The sequence below is a fragment of the Felis catus genome, chromosome A3, assembly GCF_018350175.1.
Source record: "Felis catus isolate Fca126 chromosome A3, F.catus_Fca126_mat1.0, whole genome shotgun sequence".
Classification (NCBI taxonomy): Eukaryota; Metazoa; Chordata; class Mammalia; order Carnivora; family Felidae; genus Felis; species Felis catus.
Window position 1 is genome coordinate 99,402,640 of NC_058370.1, and position 16,194 is coordinate 99,418,833.

General features: G+C 39.3%; 1 protein-coding gene across 9 annotated transcripts in view; it reads left to right on the top strand.

The window, feature by feature from the left end:
* Positions 1 to 16,194, top strand: part of DNAH6 (dynein axonemal heavy chain 6) — a 246,725-nt gene that overhangs the window by 192,974 nt on the left and 37,557 nt on the right. For all 9 annotated transcript variants that reach the window (XM_045054471.1, XM_045054474.1, XM_045054475.1 and 6 more), the window contains 3 exons: positions 1,104 to 1,337; positions 6,778 to 6,913; positions 11,340 to 11,509. In XM_045054471.1, the coding sequence (XP_044910406.1) occupies positions 1,104 to 1,337; positions 6,778 to 6,913; positions 11,340 to 11,509 (540 nt within the window). The remainder of the gene's footprint in view (positions 1 to 1,103; positions 1,338 to 6,777; positions 6,914 to 11,339; positions 11,510 to 16,194) is intronic.

Genomic DNA, 16,194 nt, shown 5'->3' on the forward strand with positions numbered 1-16,194 from the left:
GGGCTCTCTTCCCACAAGATGTGCATTTGCTTTAGCAGCCTTAAAAACCATTTGTTCTGGGGTCAGATCTCAGCTTCTAAAGACAGGGCTTTGCTGTTCTCATGTCTCTGCTTCCTTCCTTTCGTTGGCAGGTATTAAACTAAGCAAGGTCACAGGATGAGAAAATCCTTGAATTCCACCTAAATGACTTTCATAATGGTTTTGGAGGTTTTGGAATTCATGCTTTTCAAGGTTTTAAAATCTCCTTCAGGAAATAAAAATGAAGATGCTCTGAGAATATCTCAGGCTGACAGAAAAAGGGCTATGGGATGAAATCATCAATGCACTGGGGTTTTTCTGTTTAGAAGGGAAACTAGAGACCCTAAACATATTTGTACGTGACCAAACTGGCCTGGGCATCATCTCCCAAAGCCATTCATAACTGCATGTCACATTGAAATTATTTAGGGTGTATCAAGATTCACCGTGTTTTATTTTGGCACTAAACATCACATCTCCACTGGATTTTAACTTCTCTGTTTCTCATTAGGTTGTTAAAGAAAGCGCCATCCTCTTTTCTTCTAAGTGTTTTACAGTAACAACTCCATTCCCCTTTGTAAACAAAACTTTGGGGAGAATTAACAAGGGCTTTCCCTTAAATTTCAGAGAAGATTCTAGCACATTCTTCCCACATCCTAACAATTATGTTGGAGAAGTGCCAAGAAGTGCACATGACCTTCCCTTGCCCTTACATCTCTCACCCCAGAATGATTATCAAATTTGAGTTAAGGACATGAAAAAACTGGTTCTGCCAGCTCACCTCCATTTTCCAGTTTTCTGCCTCACATCAAGATGATGCCTTTTTGAATATTGTTAGGTGTTTGGCAGTGGTTCATTGCTGAAAGATGGGGTGGGGGGAGCAAAGGAGAATGCAGAAAATAAGTATCACTTATCAATTTGGGATGAATTCTGGCTTTTTCATAGTACATTATTCGTTTCCTGTGCTGCTACTGACTCACAAAATACAGGGCCAAGAAGGGCGGGAGTGAGGAGCAGGGATTTTGTTTTTTCTCTACAGGAATTGAATTAAATCCAAGACATTGATAGAGCTCTCTTTCACACAGTTGTTCAATACAACAATTGAAACATCTGTAAAGTCAGACGATCTAGAGCAGCGCATGGAAATACTCCTGGAACAAACGCTTCTAACTGCTTACGTCAATGTTTCCAGAGGACTCTTTGAGCAACATAAACTCATCTACAGCTTTATGCTGTGTGTAGAGATCATGCGTCAGCAAGAAAGCCTAACTGATGCCGAGTGGAATTTCTTTCTCCGAGGTTCTGCAGGATTAGAAAAGGTATGTGTTTCACTTTTGGATTGTAAATGTTATTCTAAATAGAGCCCACAAGCACCTACGAATGCTCTGTAGTGGCTGAAGGTTATACATTTGGTTGTGTGGCCCAGCGATGTGGGCACTGAGGGTCTAATGGGCCAGGCTGTCACTCAGCAATGTCTGTGCAATTTCTATGCAGCAGAATGCGGGGAGTAACCAATGAACTAGTAGATGTGATCATGTTTTGAAAAGATGACCATCTTACAAATATGAAGAGTTAAAATTCAATAATGTTGTAACTCATAGATTTGGAAATACTGTTTGGGCAATCATGACTCTTCCCTGGACACAGCTTTCATTATAAAGCACAGGACGTAATATAACTGGACTGTCACCTGCAATACCGTAATACGAGTTCTGCTGCACTTGCCTTCTTTGCATTCATCTTTCTATCGAACTTTCTCCAGCCCCTTCAGCTGGACTATGTCACCTCCATACTACAGACCTGGTCAGCCACAGAAGTGAGCCATGCCCCCACAACTCTTGACTGAAGTTCCATCTTAACCCCACTTTAAATTCTTGGCTCTATCCTCCCAATCTTGAGCCCAACCCTTGGTCCCTGCAGACATGACATCTGCACCTGTTTGCCAGTGTTTGAGCCTCAGTGTATTGATGGGAGGTTGAACTTCATGCTTTTTTTATTTGACTTTCAGTGCCCTATGCTCCCAGGACAAACCCAGACAAGACCTCTCCACCAGAGGTCCTTCCTCCCCACACCCCACCCATCTTGCATGCATTCATATTCTATTAATGCTTTCTTAATGCTATCTTAACTTCATAATCACAGTTAATACATACAGAGGGCTTGCTTTGTGTTTTATGTATATCAGCTCATTTATTCCTCTTAGTATTCCTCTTAACGTGAGTTCCTAATTTTGTCTCCAGCCTTCAGATAGACAATTAAGGACAGAGAGATTAATTTGTCATGTTCACATACTTAATAGGATTTGGAACCAGCACTGGAACTCTCACAGTCAGTCTGTAGAGCTTGCACTCTTGCCCACTTCACTCTACTGCTGACTATTAGTCACTCAGCCAGGCCTTCCCAGTGCATTATTGTCTTTCTTTCCTCATGGCACTCTGTTGACAGCCTTGTTTACAGTTTTCTCTAGCAGAGGATTGAAAAAGTTAAAGAACTTTCCAGAATCAGATAACTAACGCATGACAGAGTCTCATTCAAACCTATGTCTAAGTTTCTAAAGCCCATATCCATTCCAGTACCACCTGCTACTTCTCATGAACAACATATTTTGAAAAGAAATGTAAAATATGTTTAAATAGCATCAAACACAAAACTTACAATTGAGGGTGCCTGGGTGGCTCAGTCAGTTGAGCATCTGACTCTTGATTTTGGCTCAGGTCATGATCCCAGGATCATGGGATCAAGCCCCACGTCAGGCTTCATGCTCAGCATGGAGCCTGCTTAAGATTCTCTCTCTCTCTTGGGGTGCCTGGGTGGCTCAGTCAGTTGAGCGTCCGACTCTCAGTTTCAGCTCAGGTCATGATCTCATGGTTCATAGGTTCAAGCCCCATGTCAGGCTCAGTGCAGGGCCTGCCTGGGATTCTCTCTCCCTCTCTCTCTGCCCCTCCTTTGCTTATGCACTCTCTCTCTCTCTCAAATTAAATAAATAAGAATCTTAAAAAAAGATCCTCCCTCTCTCTCTCTCTCTCTCTCTCTCTCTCTCTCTCTCTGTCTCTCCCTCTCCCTCTGCCCCTCTCCCCCACTCATGCTCTCTCTCTCTCTAAAGTAAAAGAAAGACAAAAACACAAAACTTAAAATTAGAAATCATCTTAAGAAACTTCTCAAAAGTTTTTTTATTAAACTTTCTTTTCCTCTACCAAAGGAAATTAGAATGATTCTTGACTGATTTTTTTTTTTAGAAATGTGTTTGGAGGACATCTTTTATCTAGTCACTTTATTTGGTTACTCATATTTTAATACTAGTATTTCCCATTTTTATCATAAATGCTATATATCAATAAAATCAATAGAATACAAAAGCAAACTACATGATCATCATAGTAGACACAGAATAAAGCATTTGACAAAACCCAATATCTTTTTATCATAAAAACACTCAACAAACTATTAATGGAAGAGAACTCCCTCAACTAGGTAAAGGGCATGGACAAAAACCAACACTAACAACATACTTAATGGTGGAAGCCTGGATGCATTCTCCCTAGGATCAGAAACAACACAAGGATATCTGCTCTAACCACTTCTTCTCAACATTGTACTGGTGATTCTTGCCAATCAGGCGAGTAAATGAAATAAAAGGCATCCAGATTAGAAAGGAAGAGGTAAAAATATATCTATTTACAGATGACATGATTTTGTATATAGAAAATACTAAGGAACCTGCTTAAAAAAAACTGAAGTATTAGAATTAATAAATGAGTTCAGGAAGGTTGCAGGATACAAGATCAACATACAAAATAAATTTGTATTTCTTGTATATGCTTGCAATGAACAATATGAAAAATGAAATTAGGAAAAAAGTCAATTTATAATAGCAGCAGAAAGAATAAAATACTTAGAAATAAACTTAACAAAAGAAGTTCAGACTTATGCTCTGAACTACAAAACATGTTGAAAGACCTTAGAGGACCTAAATAAGTGGGAAAATTCCTACAGTCGTGGATTGGAGACATAATACTGTTAGGATGGCAACATTCCCCAAAATGATCTACAGATTCAGTGCAATCCGCATCAGAATCCCAACTGACTTCTGTGTAAAAATTGACAAGCTTATTGTAAAGCTCATATGGAATTGCAAAGGATCCAGATCCCAAAGCTTACTGCAAAGCAGCAATAACCAAGACTGTATGACACCAGCACAAAGATGGACAAATGGATAAATGAAATCAAATTTGAGAGTCCAGAAATAAAACCATGTGTCTGTAGTCGCTGATGTTTGGCAAGGGTGCCAAGACAATTCATTGGGAAAAGAAGTCTTTTCAACAAATGGTGTGGGCCAACTGGACAGCCACATGCAAAATAGTGAAACTGGACCCTTACATCACATCATATATAACTTGAAACATACCAAAAACCTAAATGTAATAACCAAAACTCTTGTAAGAGGACGTAGGAGTAAATTTTCATAACTGCGTATTTCACAATGGATCCTTAGATCTGATATCAAAAACATGAGCAAAAAAAGAAAAAAATAGGTAAATTGGACTTTATCAAAAATAAACATGCTTTTGTTTCAAAGAACACTATTAGAAAAATGAAAACACTGGGGCACCTGGGTGGCTTAGTTGGTTAAGTGCCAGACTTCAGCTCAAGTCATGATCTCGCGGTTCCTGGGTTCGAGCCCTGTGTTGAGCTCTGCGCTGACAGCTCAGAGTCTGGAGCCTGCTTCAGATTCTGTCTCCCTCTCTCTCTGCCACTCCCCCACTTATGCTCTGTCTTTCTCTCAAAAATAAATAAACATTAAAAAAATGAAAAAAAAATGAAAAGACAACCCCACAGAGTGGGAGAAAATACTTGCAAATCATAGCTGATAAAGGATTTGTATCTAGAATACATAAAGAACTCTTACATCTCCACAATAAAAAGACAAATGACCCAATTTAAAAATAGGCAAAGGACCTGAATAAATATTTCTCCAAGGAAGATATACATAAGCATGTGAAAAGATGTTCAACATCATTATTCATCAGGGAAATGCAAATGAAAACCTTAAGGACATACCATTCATCCACACTAGAATGGCTGGAATCAAAAAGACAGACAATAACAAGTGTCAGCGAGGATGTGGAAAAACCCTCATACACCGCTGCCTGGAGTCAAAACTGGTGCAGCTTCTTTGGAAAACAGTCTGGGAGCTCCTCAGACAAAACATAGAATTAGTGTATAATCCAGCAGTTCAACTCCTGGGTATGTATGAGAAATGAAAACATGTCCACACAAAAAACTTAGACGTGAATATTCATAGCAGCATTATTCATAGTAGCCAAGAAGGTGGAAATAACCCAAATGTCCATCACCTGGTGAGTGAATAAACAAAATGTGGTATATTCATAACAACAGAAAATTACTTGGTCATAAAGAGGAATGAAGTACTGACACAAACCATGACATGAGTAAAACCTTCAAGACACTAAACTAATAAGCAAAAGAAGTCAGTCACAAAATACCACATGTTATAAAATTTGATTTATATGAAGTGTCCAGAACAGGCAAACCCCAGAGACAGAAAGCAGTTTAGTGGTTGTTTAGTCTGGGGCCAGGGGCAGATAGAAGGGTAATAGCTAAAGAATACATGGCGTTTTTTTTGAAGAGATGAAATGTTGTAAAATTCACTGTGGTGATGGTTGCACCAACCTGTGAATTTACTAAAATACATGGGATTGTATGCTCTAAATGAGTGAATTGTATCTCAATAAAGCTACTTAAAAATGTAGTATAGGGGCACCTGGGTGGCTTAGTTGGTTAAACGTCCCAACTGTTGATTTCGTCTCAGGTCATGATCTCACGGTTCATGAGTTCAAGCCCCATATTGGGCTCTGTACTGATAGTGCAGAGCCTGCTTGGGATTCTCTCTCTCTCCCTCTCTCTCTCTGCCCCTCCCCTGCTCTCTCGCTCTCTCTCTCAAAAATAAATAAACTTATTTTAAAACGTAGTATAGAACCTCAGGCGAATGTTCATGAATTTTCAAAGAATTAGTTTCAGTCTATAATCACAGCTGTTTCTCTCTTTTAAAACTGCTTACCCACCTTCAGGATAAAAGTAAATTAAAGTAAAGTAAAGTAAAGTAAAATAAAACAAAGTGAAATAAAACAAAATAAAATAAAATAAAATAAAATAAAATAAAATAAAATAAAATAAAATAAAATAAAATAAAACAAAACTGCTTACCCACCTTCAGGGAATACTTCCAGATGGCATAATACCTTTCCCAGAAGTTTCTAGGGATATAGGAAATAATTGGACATAACATACACTCAGCCCTGCTGAAATGAGATCATCACCTGTCTTGCTACTGATATTGCTATACTACTCAGCTTTCCCCATCTCCTAGAGGTGAGAACATCTGGGAATCAGATCTGAAAACTAGTTTTGAGGGGAATAAAATCATAATATTTGGGGAGTGGGGAGAGACTGGTGCAGCATGTTGGGGAACAGGCTAGAAGTCGACTTCACAGATTTAATTTTAACCCTTCACCAGATCAACTGCTTCCTGTAAATGTCAACCTGGAAAGCTTTCCCCAGCTGCACTTCTGGGCAAAGGTGTACAGGTAGAATTGATTCAGCACCTATTACTACTTGGCCTCAGCAAATGGTTATTTTTAACATGCAACTGAAGCTTGCTTTTTCACTTGGACAAGGTGAAAGTATATTTTGTGGTTGTCTTTGTGACTTATTACTCATTTTCATTCTGTCTTCTAATAGGAACGCCCACCTAAGCCTGAAGTTCCCTGGCTGCATAATGCCATGTGGTTCGCATGCTGTGACTTAGAAGAATCATTTCCAGTTTTTAAAGGACTTACACAATACATACTGTTACATCCTATTTCCATACGAATAGGTAATATGTCAAAAAGGATCTGCTATAAAGGGATTGTAAACAAGCTTGTGAATCTTTTTTTTTTTTTTGAGGCATTCTTTTATTTTATTTTATTTTATTTTATTTATTTATTTATTTATTTATTTATTTATTTATTTATTTATTTTGAGAGAGAGTGAGAGAGAGCCTGCACGCACAGGGGATGGGCAGAGGGAGTGAATCCCAAGCAGAAGACATGCTGTCAGCCTAGAGCCCAGTGCGAGCTGGAACCCACGAACTGTGAGACCACGACCTGAGTGGAAACCAAGAGTGGGACACTTAAGCTGCTGAGCCACCCAGGCACCCTAGGCTCGTGAATCTTAACTTTGATGTTTCCTTTAATCTCTTCTGTTATATCAATATTTTTCACTAGGAAATTTCTTCATTATTAAGAAATTGTGAAGTATTTGCTCTCCCAGTTGAATGTTTGAGTTCAATGCTTGGCGCATGAATTTTCAATATTTTATATTTACTATTATACCCATTTAAAAGGGATATACTTACCTCTAAGAATTGCCTTAGCTGCACCCCATAGGGTTTTTTTTAACTTTTTATTGAAGGATGACATACATATGGAAAAGTGCACAAATCAAAATTGTACAACTAGATATTATCAAAAATTAACTGTACTTGTGAGCCCAAATCAAGAACTAAAATAATACCAGCCTCCCATTATCCTTTCATACTCCCTCACAGGATCCTTTCCCTCTTCCCCAGAAGTAATGCTTGCTCTGAATTATAATATTCTATGTTAATTTTTCTCACAAGTTTTAATATGCAGCCCTTTCAATTTTAAAAGTACACATTTTGTGTTAACTAAAATTTAAATAATAAAAAAAAGAATAAAAAGGATGATTAGAAAAGCCCTGAAAAAAAGAAAAGTACATTTTTTTAATTTGAAAGCATTTAGGATTTTGAGGAGCTATCTTTTTATTGTTTATAACGTAATTATGTTATAGAAATTGGGGCGTCTGGGTGGCTCAGTCATTTGAGCATCTATCTGACTCTTGATTTCACTATGATTCCCAGTTTCTCTTTGAAATTCCAGAATTTTTCCCATCATAGCTTGTGAAACTATGCTGTTCATTATGACTAGGCTTAGGATTATTATCTTCCTAGTAAATTATTCCTTTTTTGAATAATATGCCCTTTACTCTAAATAGTTCTTTTTTGCCTTAAAATATATTTTCTAATGTTAATGTAATTAAAGTGCAATTATCTTGGTTAGGGCTCTGCCTCTATATATTTCTATACTCTTAATTTTAACTCTTTTGTGTCATCATCATGTTTTTGGTGTATCTTAAGTGGAATTTTGTTGTTTTGAGCAGTATGAGAGTCTCTCTTTTTTAACAGGAAAGTTTTAATTCAATGATATTTATTAGAATAATTGCTCCATTTCAGGGGCTCTCAACTGGGGAATATTTTGTCTCCCAGAGGACATTTGTCAGTGTCTGGAAGCATTTTGGTTGTCACAACTTGTATGGTGCTACTGGCATCTAGTAGGTAGAAACCAAGAATGCGGCTAAACATTCTGCAATGCTCAGAACAGTCCTCCAGAAGAAGTAACCACTTGCCCCAAAATGTCCATAGTGGTGAGACTGAGAAATCCTGATCTGTTCAGACTTACTTCTATCACCTTATTTTTTTTTAATTTTTTTTTAACATTTATTTATTTTTGAGACAGAGAAAGACAGAGCATGAACGGGGGAAGGGCAGAGAGAGAGGGAGACACAGAATCGGAAGCAGGCTCCAGGCTCCGAGCCATCAGCCCAGAGCCCGATGCGGGGCTCGAACTCACGGGACAGTGAGATCGTGACCTGAGCTGAAGTCGGACACTCAACCGACCGAGCCACCCAGGCGCCCCTCTATCACCTTATTTTGTGGGGATTTTTTTTTCTTGGCAGCCTTTTTCTTTGCTTCATTTGTTTTCTTCTTTCTTGCCTTCAGGTGGCTTATCCATTCTTTTATTTACCCCATACTTATTTGAAGTTCTGTGTTCTATTTCTACCCTTTGATAATCACTCTTCTACTTGTAATATGAATATTTATTTAACCAGTAAGTGTAATGATTTAAAATGTACATGGACCAGAACTTCTGGAATCCTAATATACTTGTTTGATTTCTAAATAAAGACTAGAAAAAAATGAAATGCTCTTCAATAAATGCATCAAATAGAAATTATGTTTCTATATTGAGGACTAGTTAAAAAGACACCTAGAGATAGAAGTAGAACACAAAAAGGAAAACACTCACAGGGAAAGGCTAGAGATGGCCAGTTAGGGACAGACCCAAAGCAGAAAGAACTAGATGGAGCCTAATAAACACACAGGCAAAGAAAGAGGGAAGGAGCAGAGGTTAGAAGGCAAAGTAATTCTGGGAAAAACTCATCATGTTTGGACAAAAAGCACCATGTGTTATCCCTGTTGATTGGGACTAAAATTTCAGCTATTTAAAACTACTTTCCTGCTTTCATTTGTTAAATTTCAGGGTTTATTCTGGAAATCCTATACAATTGTGAAGGTTTGTACATGTGTGATAGGAGGGCTTATGTTCTAAATGTGAAATTTAGGTGCAGGTGAAGCTTAATAATCAATTCCAATGGCATTCTTACCTTCTAAAGCTTCCTAATTGCTTAATCTTTTGTCTTTGATAGTTTCTAAGTGCTTCATGTCCTAATAATTGAGTTATTTAAAATATGCCCTTATCCTCTCTCGTTAGCCAGAATCCTAGTGAATATACAATAAATAATGAGAACCTCGAGAAAAAGGAAGTCCTTTTGGAATAAATGGTTCTACTATCTGGTCCTCAGAGTAACACAACCACCTTCAACCAAAGTTGTGTGCTGTGCCCTGTGGTCTCATACCATGTCATTGTCTGTATGCCATCTAGAAATTAGAAGTCTAGGGGCGCCTGGGTGGCGCAGTCGGTTAAGCGTCCGACTTCAGCCAGGTCACGATCTCGCGGTCCGGGAGTTCGAGCCCCGCGTCGGGCTCTGGGCTGATGGCTCAGAGCCTGGAGCCTGTTTCCGATTCTGTGTCTCCCTCTCTCTCTGCTCCTCCCCCGTTCATGCTCTGTCTCTCTCTGTCCCAAAAATAAATAAACGTTGAAAAAAAAAATTTTTAGAAATTAGAAGTCTTGCAGAGGTGCACACTCCTCCAGAATAGTCTCAAGTGTCACTGAATTGCTGTCACCACATTTTTGCTATTATTAGACCCTCAGAACAGAGCCCCAGCAGACCAGCTGGAGAAAGAGGTTTTCTAGCCTGACATTCAAGCCAACGGTTTTGCCCAAGGTCCAACCAAAGGAACCTGTTTCATTACTAGAGGACAAACTGGCTGTGTTGGCTTGCTGAGAGGCTTACAGCGCACTGTATACCCTGCCTACAGGAATTTCAGTGCTAACTCTTGCCACATGTTAAAACCATTATAAAGGGTGGGGTGTCTGGGTGGCTCAGTCAGTTGAGCGTCTGACTTCGGTTCAGGTCTTGATCTCATGGTTCTTGAGTTTGAGCTCCACATCAAGCTCCACATCAGGCTCACTGCTGTCAGTGAGGAGCCTGCTTTGGATCCTCTGTCGTCCCCCTCTCTCTCTGCCCCTCCCCTGCTCTCTCACACACACACACACACACACACACACACACACACACTCTCTCTCTCTCTCTCTCAAAAATAAACACTAAATATTTAAAACAATTGTAAAGGCTAACCAGGATCCTAACCCTCATGAGACATGCAAGCCCATTTCCTATAAATATTCCATGGGGAAAGGGAAGCAATATATTCTGTTTATTAGGGCATAAAGTTCTATATATGTCAATTTATCCATATGTTATTTAGATTGTTCAAATCATATATGTCAGAACTTCCAGTCTGTTTCATCTATCACAGACTTGATAATTGTGTGTTATTTCCTACCACAATTATTTTTTTTCTGCTTTTTCCTTTACCTCCAGCAGTGATTACTTGATGTACTCTTTCACTGTTATCTGACACATAGGTTCATTTTATTGTTTTTATTATATATTTTAATTAATATAACTTGACCTATTTGTTCTATTTAATTATATTTGCCTTGAATTCTAATTTATTCAATGTTACTCTTATCACTTCAATTTTCTTTTTTGCTCACATTTGATTAATGTTTCTCTACGCATCCTTTTATTTTTAACCTCTTTGTTTATTTTGTTTTAGCTTTGCTTTTTGTAAGTGATTTGCTATTGGATTTGTTTTCTGATCCAATTTTAAATTATTTTTAATTAGGTTGGTTGGGTAAGGGGAGATTAATATATTTTCATTTGTTGAAAAAACTGATAGTAAATGTAGACATTTTTAAGTTACCAAATACATTTATTTAATTTCAAAGTCAAACCAACTCTAATTAAAGCATCTTTTTAAATTGTGTTTCTAGGATCCTTTGAGACTTATATCAATCCATATGAATGGGAAGGCTATTCTAAAAGTAAGGAGGAAGAAGAATTCATGACAGAAGAAAAAGAGACCAAAAACCGTAATTCCTGGCATCCAGTATTGAGTTCTTTCCAAAAGCTACTTCTCATTAAATGTTGCAAAGAAGAGAAGGTAGGGTGTTGCTTTTTTTTTTTAATTAGAGGTCTGTGTTACAGTTATTTCTACTAATGGCTCATCGGCCAGTTATGATTCATAACTGACTAGATTTATTTATTTAGAGATTAACAATGGCCAAGTTTGGGAGGAGACTGCAAGAAATAGAGACTTTGTGTCATTAATAGACCATAATGTTTTATGCAGAAAATGAAAGAAAAGGCTAGAGAGACATCCAGGAACCTAGTCATCCTTTCCTAGCATGCACCATTAGGGACTTGTGCTCTCCAGAGAGGACAGCGGTCACTGCAGGGCAGTAGTGGAGAATTGATAGACCTTTCAGATCTTGGTGACAATGGGAAGAAGTCTTTTGAAGATAACAAAACCGCAGTCACCAAGACCAGTTTGAAGATTGTTGGACTGGTCTCTGTAAGAAGCTGTAGCAGCCAGAATTGGATAGAGATTGTAGATGGGGTGCCTGGGTGGCTCAATCAGTTAAGCGTCTGACTCTTGATTTTGGCTCAGGGCATGATCTCACGGTTCATGAGTTTGAGCCCTATGTTTGGCTCTGCACTTACAGTGTGGAGCCTGCTTGGCATTCCCTCTCTCCCTCTCTCTCTGGTCCTCCCCCTCCCCTTGCTCTCGCAAACATGCACTCTCTCAAAATAAATAAATAAAGTTTTTTTTAAAAAAGAATACAGGTGGGAGATTGAAGAGATAGAGGGGGATGTAGAGATGAGGCAACTGGTATGGCTTCCAGTTTCTGCTTGGGTGCCAGAGGGGATAATGTAACAACAACTGAGCAAATGTGAAAGGAGAAGTATGTCACAGAAAGCTGTCACTGAGTCTGCAGTATCTGCCAGCTATCAGAGTATGCAGCAGCCTGGAGACCAATTAATATGTAGGTAGGAAACTCTATAGAGAGAAGCATAGGCTAGAAATAGAGAGTTGCATATTATCAGCATCAAGCTGGGAAGTATATCAAATGGGAATTGTTGGAATCAGATAGGAATAATCCATAATACAATAAAAGGGCAGGTGGGCAAAGGATGAAACCCTGAGGGGCACCAACTTTAAAGGGAAGAAAGAAAGGATGAGAAGGAATAGTCACAGGGGCAAGAAGAACACCAGGAGAAAAAAGTGACATGGAAATTAAGGATGTATAGAGTTTCAATACAGCAAAAGTTATCAATAGAATAAATGAAGCATCGCAGACAGTTCCAGGATTCTTGCAACATGTCCCAGAAAAGTTCTCCAAATGTGATCAAAGCCACAAATGGTAACAGCCATACCAAATTCACAGAGGATCAATTGAAAATTCTTATTAATACATTGAACCAAAGACCTTCCTTATGTTATACCATCAAATAAAACTTGCTTTACAAATCAACACAGAGGAGTCTGGAATTTGGATTAGGTTTCAGAAATGAAGAGCTAGATATCCACTCCAGAGAGGACAGGGACCTGAATCAGTCAAGACCACCAACAAAATTACCCTGAAGAGAATATCCAAGTATGGCAATATTATACCAGCTACACTTCCTCTCAATCAGATATAGTGACCAAGGCATTTGGGAGCAACCTTTACTCTGGTACTGATTCCAGAGAATGACTTACTAAGGAAATTTGGGTTCCAGAGTAAAGAATTCATGTTCCAAAGACCTGGATTACCTTCCCAGAGAAAAAGATAATCTGAGGAAGCCTTATAACAGGGACAAGACCAGAGACCAGATTTGTACAATGAGAGACTGCTATTCCCAGGTCTGTTCACAGGCAGAGCCCATTGGGTGTCCAGTGTTTCTACATGGTAGAGTCAATTGCTCCTTTGGGAGAAAGAGGATGTTCCAATACAGTGGCTTGTGTGAGGTACTGCAATCTTGCACAAAATTCAGCGTCCTTCAGAAATAGCATATTTGGACCTAGATGGAACATCATTTCAAAAAACTCTAAGTAAACCAGGTGATTGAGTCATTAGAACTGCAACAGGAAGTAGAATGCCTATCATTCCAACAATTCTTTCTCTGTCATCAATATTATCAATAGTTCTCAGGACAAGGTTGTTAGCAATTTGAACTAGAAAGAGTAAAAAGAAATTATCAGAGAGGAATAAAGACTGCCAGACAGAGAATAATTTGTGACCACACCAAGCTAAGAAAAGTCCTGTATACCAGTGTTCTCAAATTTTGGCGTGTATCAGAATCATCTGAAGAAAAAAAGAATCATCTGGAGAGTTTGGGAAAGCACAGAGACCTGAGGGTACTTCCCAGAGTTTCTGATTCAGCATGTCTGACCAACGGGCTAAAACTCTGCATTTCTACCAACTTCTCAGATGATGCTGATGCTGATCCTGAAGCCATACTTTGTGAACCCCTGATTTAATGTGATTAAACATATGTAAGAAGAAACCATTATTCTCAAAGCAGACGAATGAGGACATCAAGACATATGTCGTGCCATGCAGTATTGTTAATTTCCAAGGCTAAATCTACTGAGAACCCCACCTTTGACAGTCCTGATATTTCAATCCATCCTTCCTCTATCTCAGGAAGGTGGCAGGCTCTTTGAGAGCCAGGCTTTCTCTCTATTGAAAGCCACACTGTTGGGGCGCCTGGGTGGCTCAGTCGGTTGGGCATCCGACTTCGGCTCAGATCATGGTCTCGCGGTCCGTGGGTTTGAGCCCCGTGTCAGGCTCTGTGCTGACCACTCAGAGCCTGGAGCCTGTTTCGGATTCTGTGTCTCCCTCTCTCTCTGACCCTCCCCCGTTCATGCTCTGTCTCTCTCTGTCTCAAAAATAAATAAACATTAAAAAAAAAAAAAGCCACACTGTAGACAAAGTCACCCAGGATGAAATCTTAGAGCAACAATTGCACAGCTCTTCCGATTTGAGAAACACCAGTTATATGAATGCAATTTTACCACTGAACTACATACTTTAAACGGTTAAGATGGTAAATTTTATGTTATATGCATTTTACCATAACTTTTTAAAAGAAGAACTTCAGCATGATGGAGAAAAGTGTGAGTACTTGTGTTCTAATATAATGCCCAGTTTGACAGCCACCCAGGATCTTTATCCTTCATCTAATATACTACAGCTGAAATGAGGTTTGGTCACTCAAGAGGGATGAAGAGGGGTCATGATCCCCAAATGTTTAAGCTTACTTTCTCATCACAGTGAAAGCGATGGGCAGGGAATTCTCAAACACAGAATCTCTCAAGAATGAATTTGTGCACTATTCATCTAAATTCAGCAATTCTCTGTGGATTCTGATAGACAAGATGAACTTAAAAATACTCAGAAGGTGTCAGCCAGAGACTATAAAGCCACAGGCCAGAAAAACAGTTCTAAGCAAGACATAATGGAGTCACATATGTCAGAATTGGGAAACTCAACTTAAAAAGCAAGTGAGAGGAGCTCCTAGAAAAGGACTTGGTGATAAAGAGGGAAGAGACTGATCCTGCAACCAGACATGGGATTTTCAGAGGATGGTCTTTACGAAATGCCTAACTCTCTAGATCATAGGTATGAGAAATCTGAAGCACTTTCACATCAAATTCTTACCAGGATTGCCATAAAGATCTTGATGAGAATAAAACAGCATAAGTCCAGAAGGGTCACAGAAGTAGATGCATTCCAGCCTGTGTTATGGAAGGAACCTGAGGAGCAAGCAGGTCGGTGGGTCCTATCATCTCAGAACCTACTGGAGCATGGTGCAGGAAGTACTTAGAGAAAGACCCCCAAATACCCAGAGTTAAGATCATGAAAAGACTTCCTTGGATGATAAGGACTCTGAAGGTAAGGATATTATAGATACAGAGGGCTCTGAAGCTGGAGCTGAGGAACTGATAAGAAATGCCCCAATATAGCCTCACGTAAGTGGGCAAGCATGTAAACATCTTTTCCCAGATTGGCCACAGAAGGGTACAATCGGGGTCATGGCCCTGACCCAGACTGAGATATCCCCTCTCCCAATAACAATAACAAAAAAACATCCAAGGATTGTTTGGACAGGGTGATGTGAATACCTAATGGAGGGTTAATTTTAAAGAAGGGCTGCTGCTTATAGTTGTGCCAGATGCGCACTGCACAAGCCTTAAGGGAGCCATTTGCCTTGTAGATATTATAGGTTAGGTTTGTATATTTATCATGACAGCTTTCTGGCACAAATACCTTAGGATCTCACACACAGGCTCCATACAGGCTAGAGAGGGAGAAGGCCTGCAAGAGCAGGAGTAGGGTAAGCAGGCTAGGATAGGATCAGTGAAGGCAACACATTGGTGTAGGAAGTGGTGGGGCAAGGATATGATCATCCAAGCTGAGGCTAATTCCCAAGAAAGGTCAAAAGAGGCTGACAACTAAAATGAGAACGGAAGATGGGGAGACAAGATAGTCAGTCAATTCTGAGAAGCTGGTTTATGAAGGGAATCAAAGAGATGAAATCACTGAGAGGGATGTGGTGCCTGGGTGGCTCAGTCAGTCAAGCATCTGACTTCTGCTCAGGTCATGATCTCATAGGTCAAGAGTTCAAGTCCCACATCAGGCTCCGCACTGAGAGTGCGGAGTCTACTTGGGATTCTCTCTCTCTGCCTCCCTCTCTCTCACAATAAATAAATAAACTTTAAAAAATAGCTAGGAAGGGGCAGCAATCAAGGGAAAACTTTTGGTTTTAAGAACTGTGCACAGTAGATCCTAACTGTGCAAT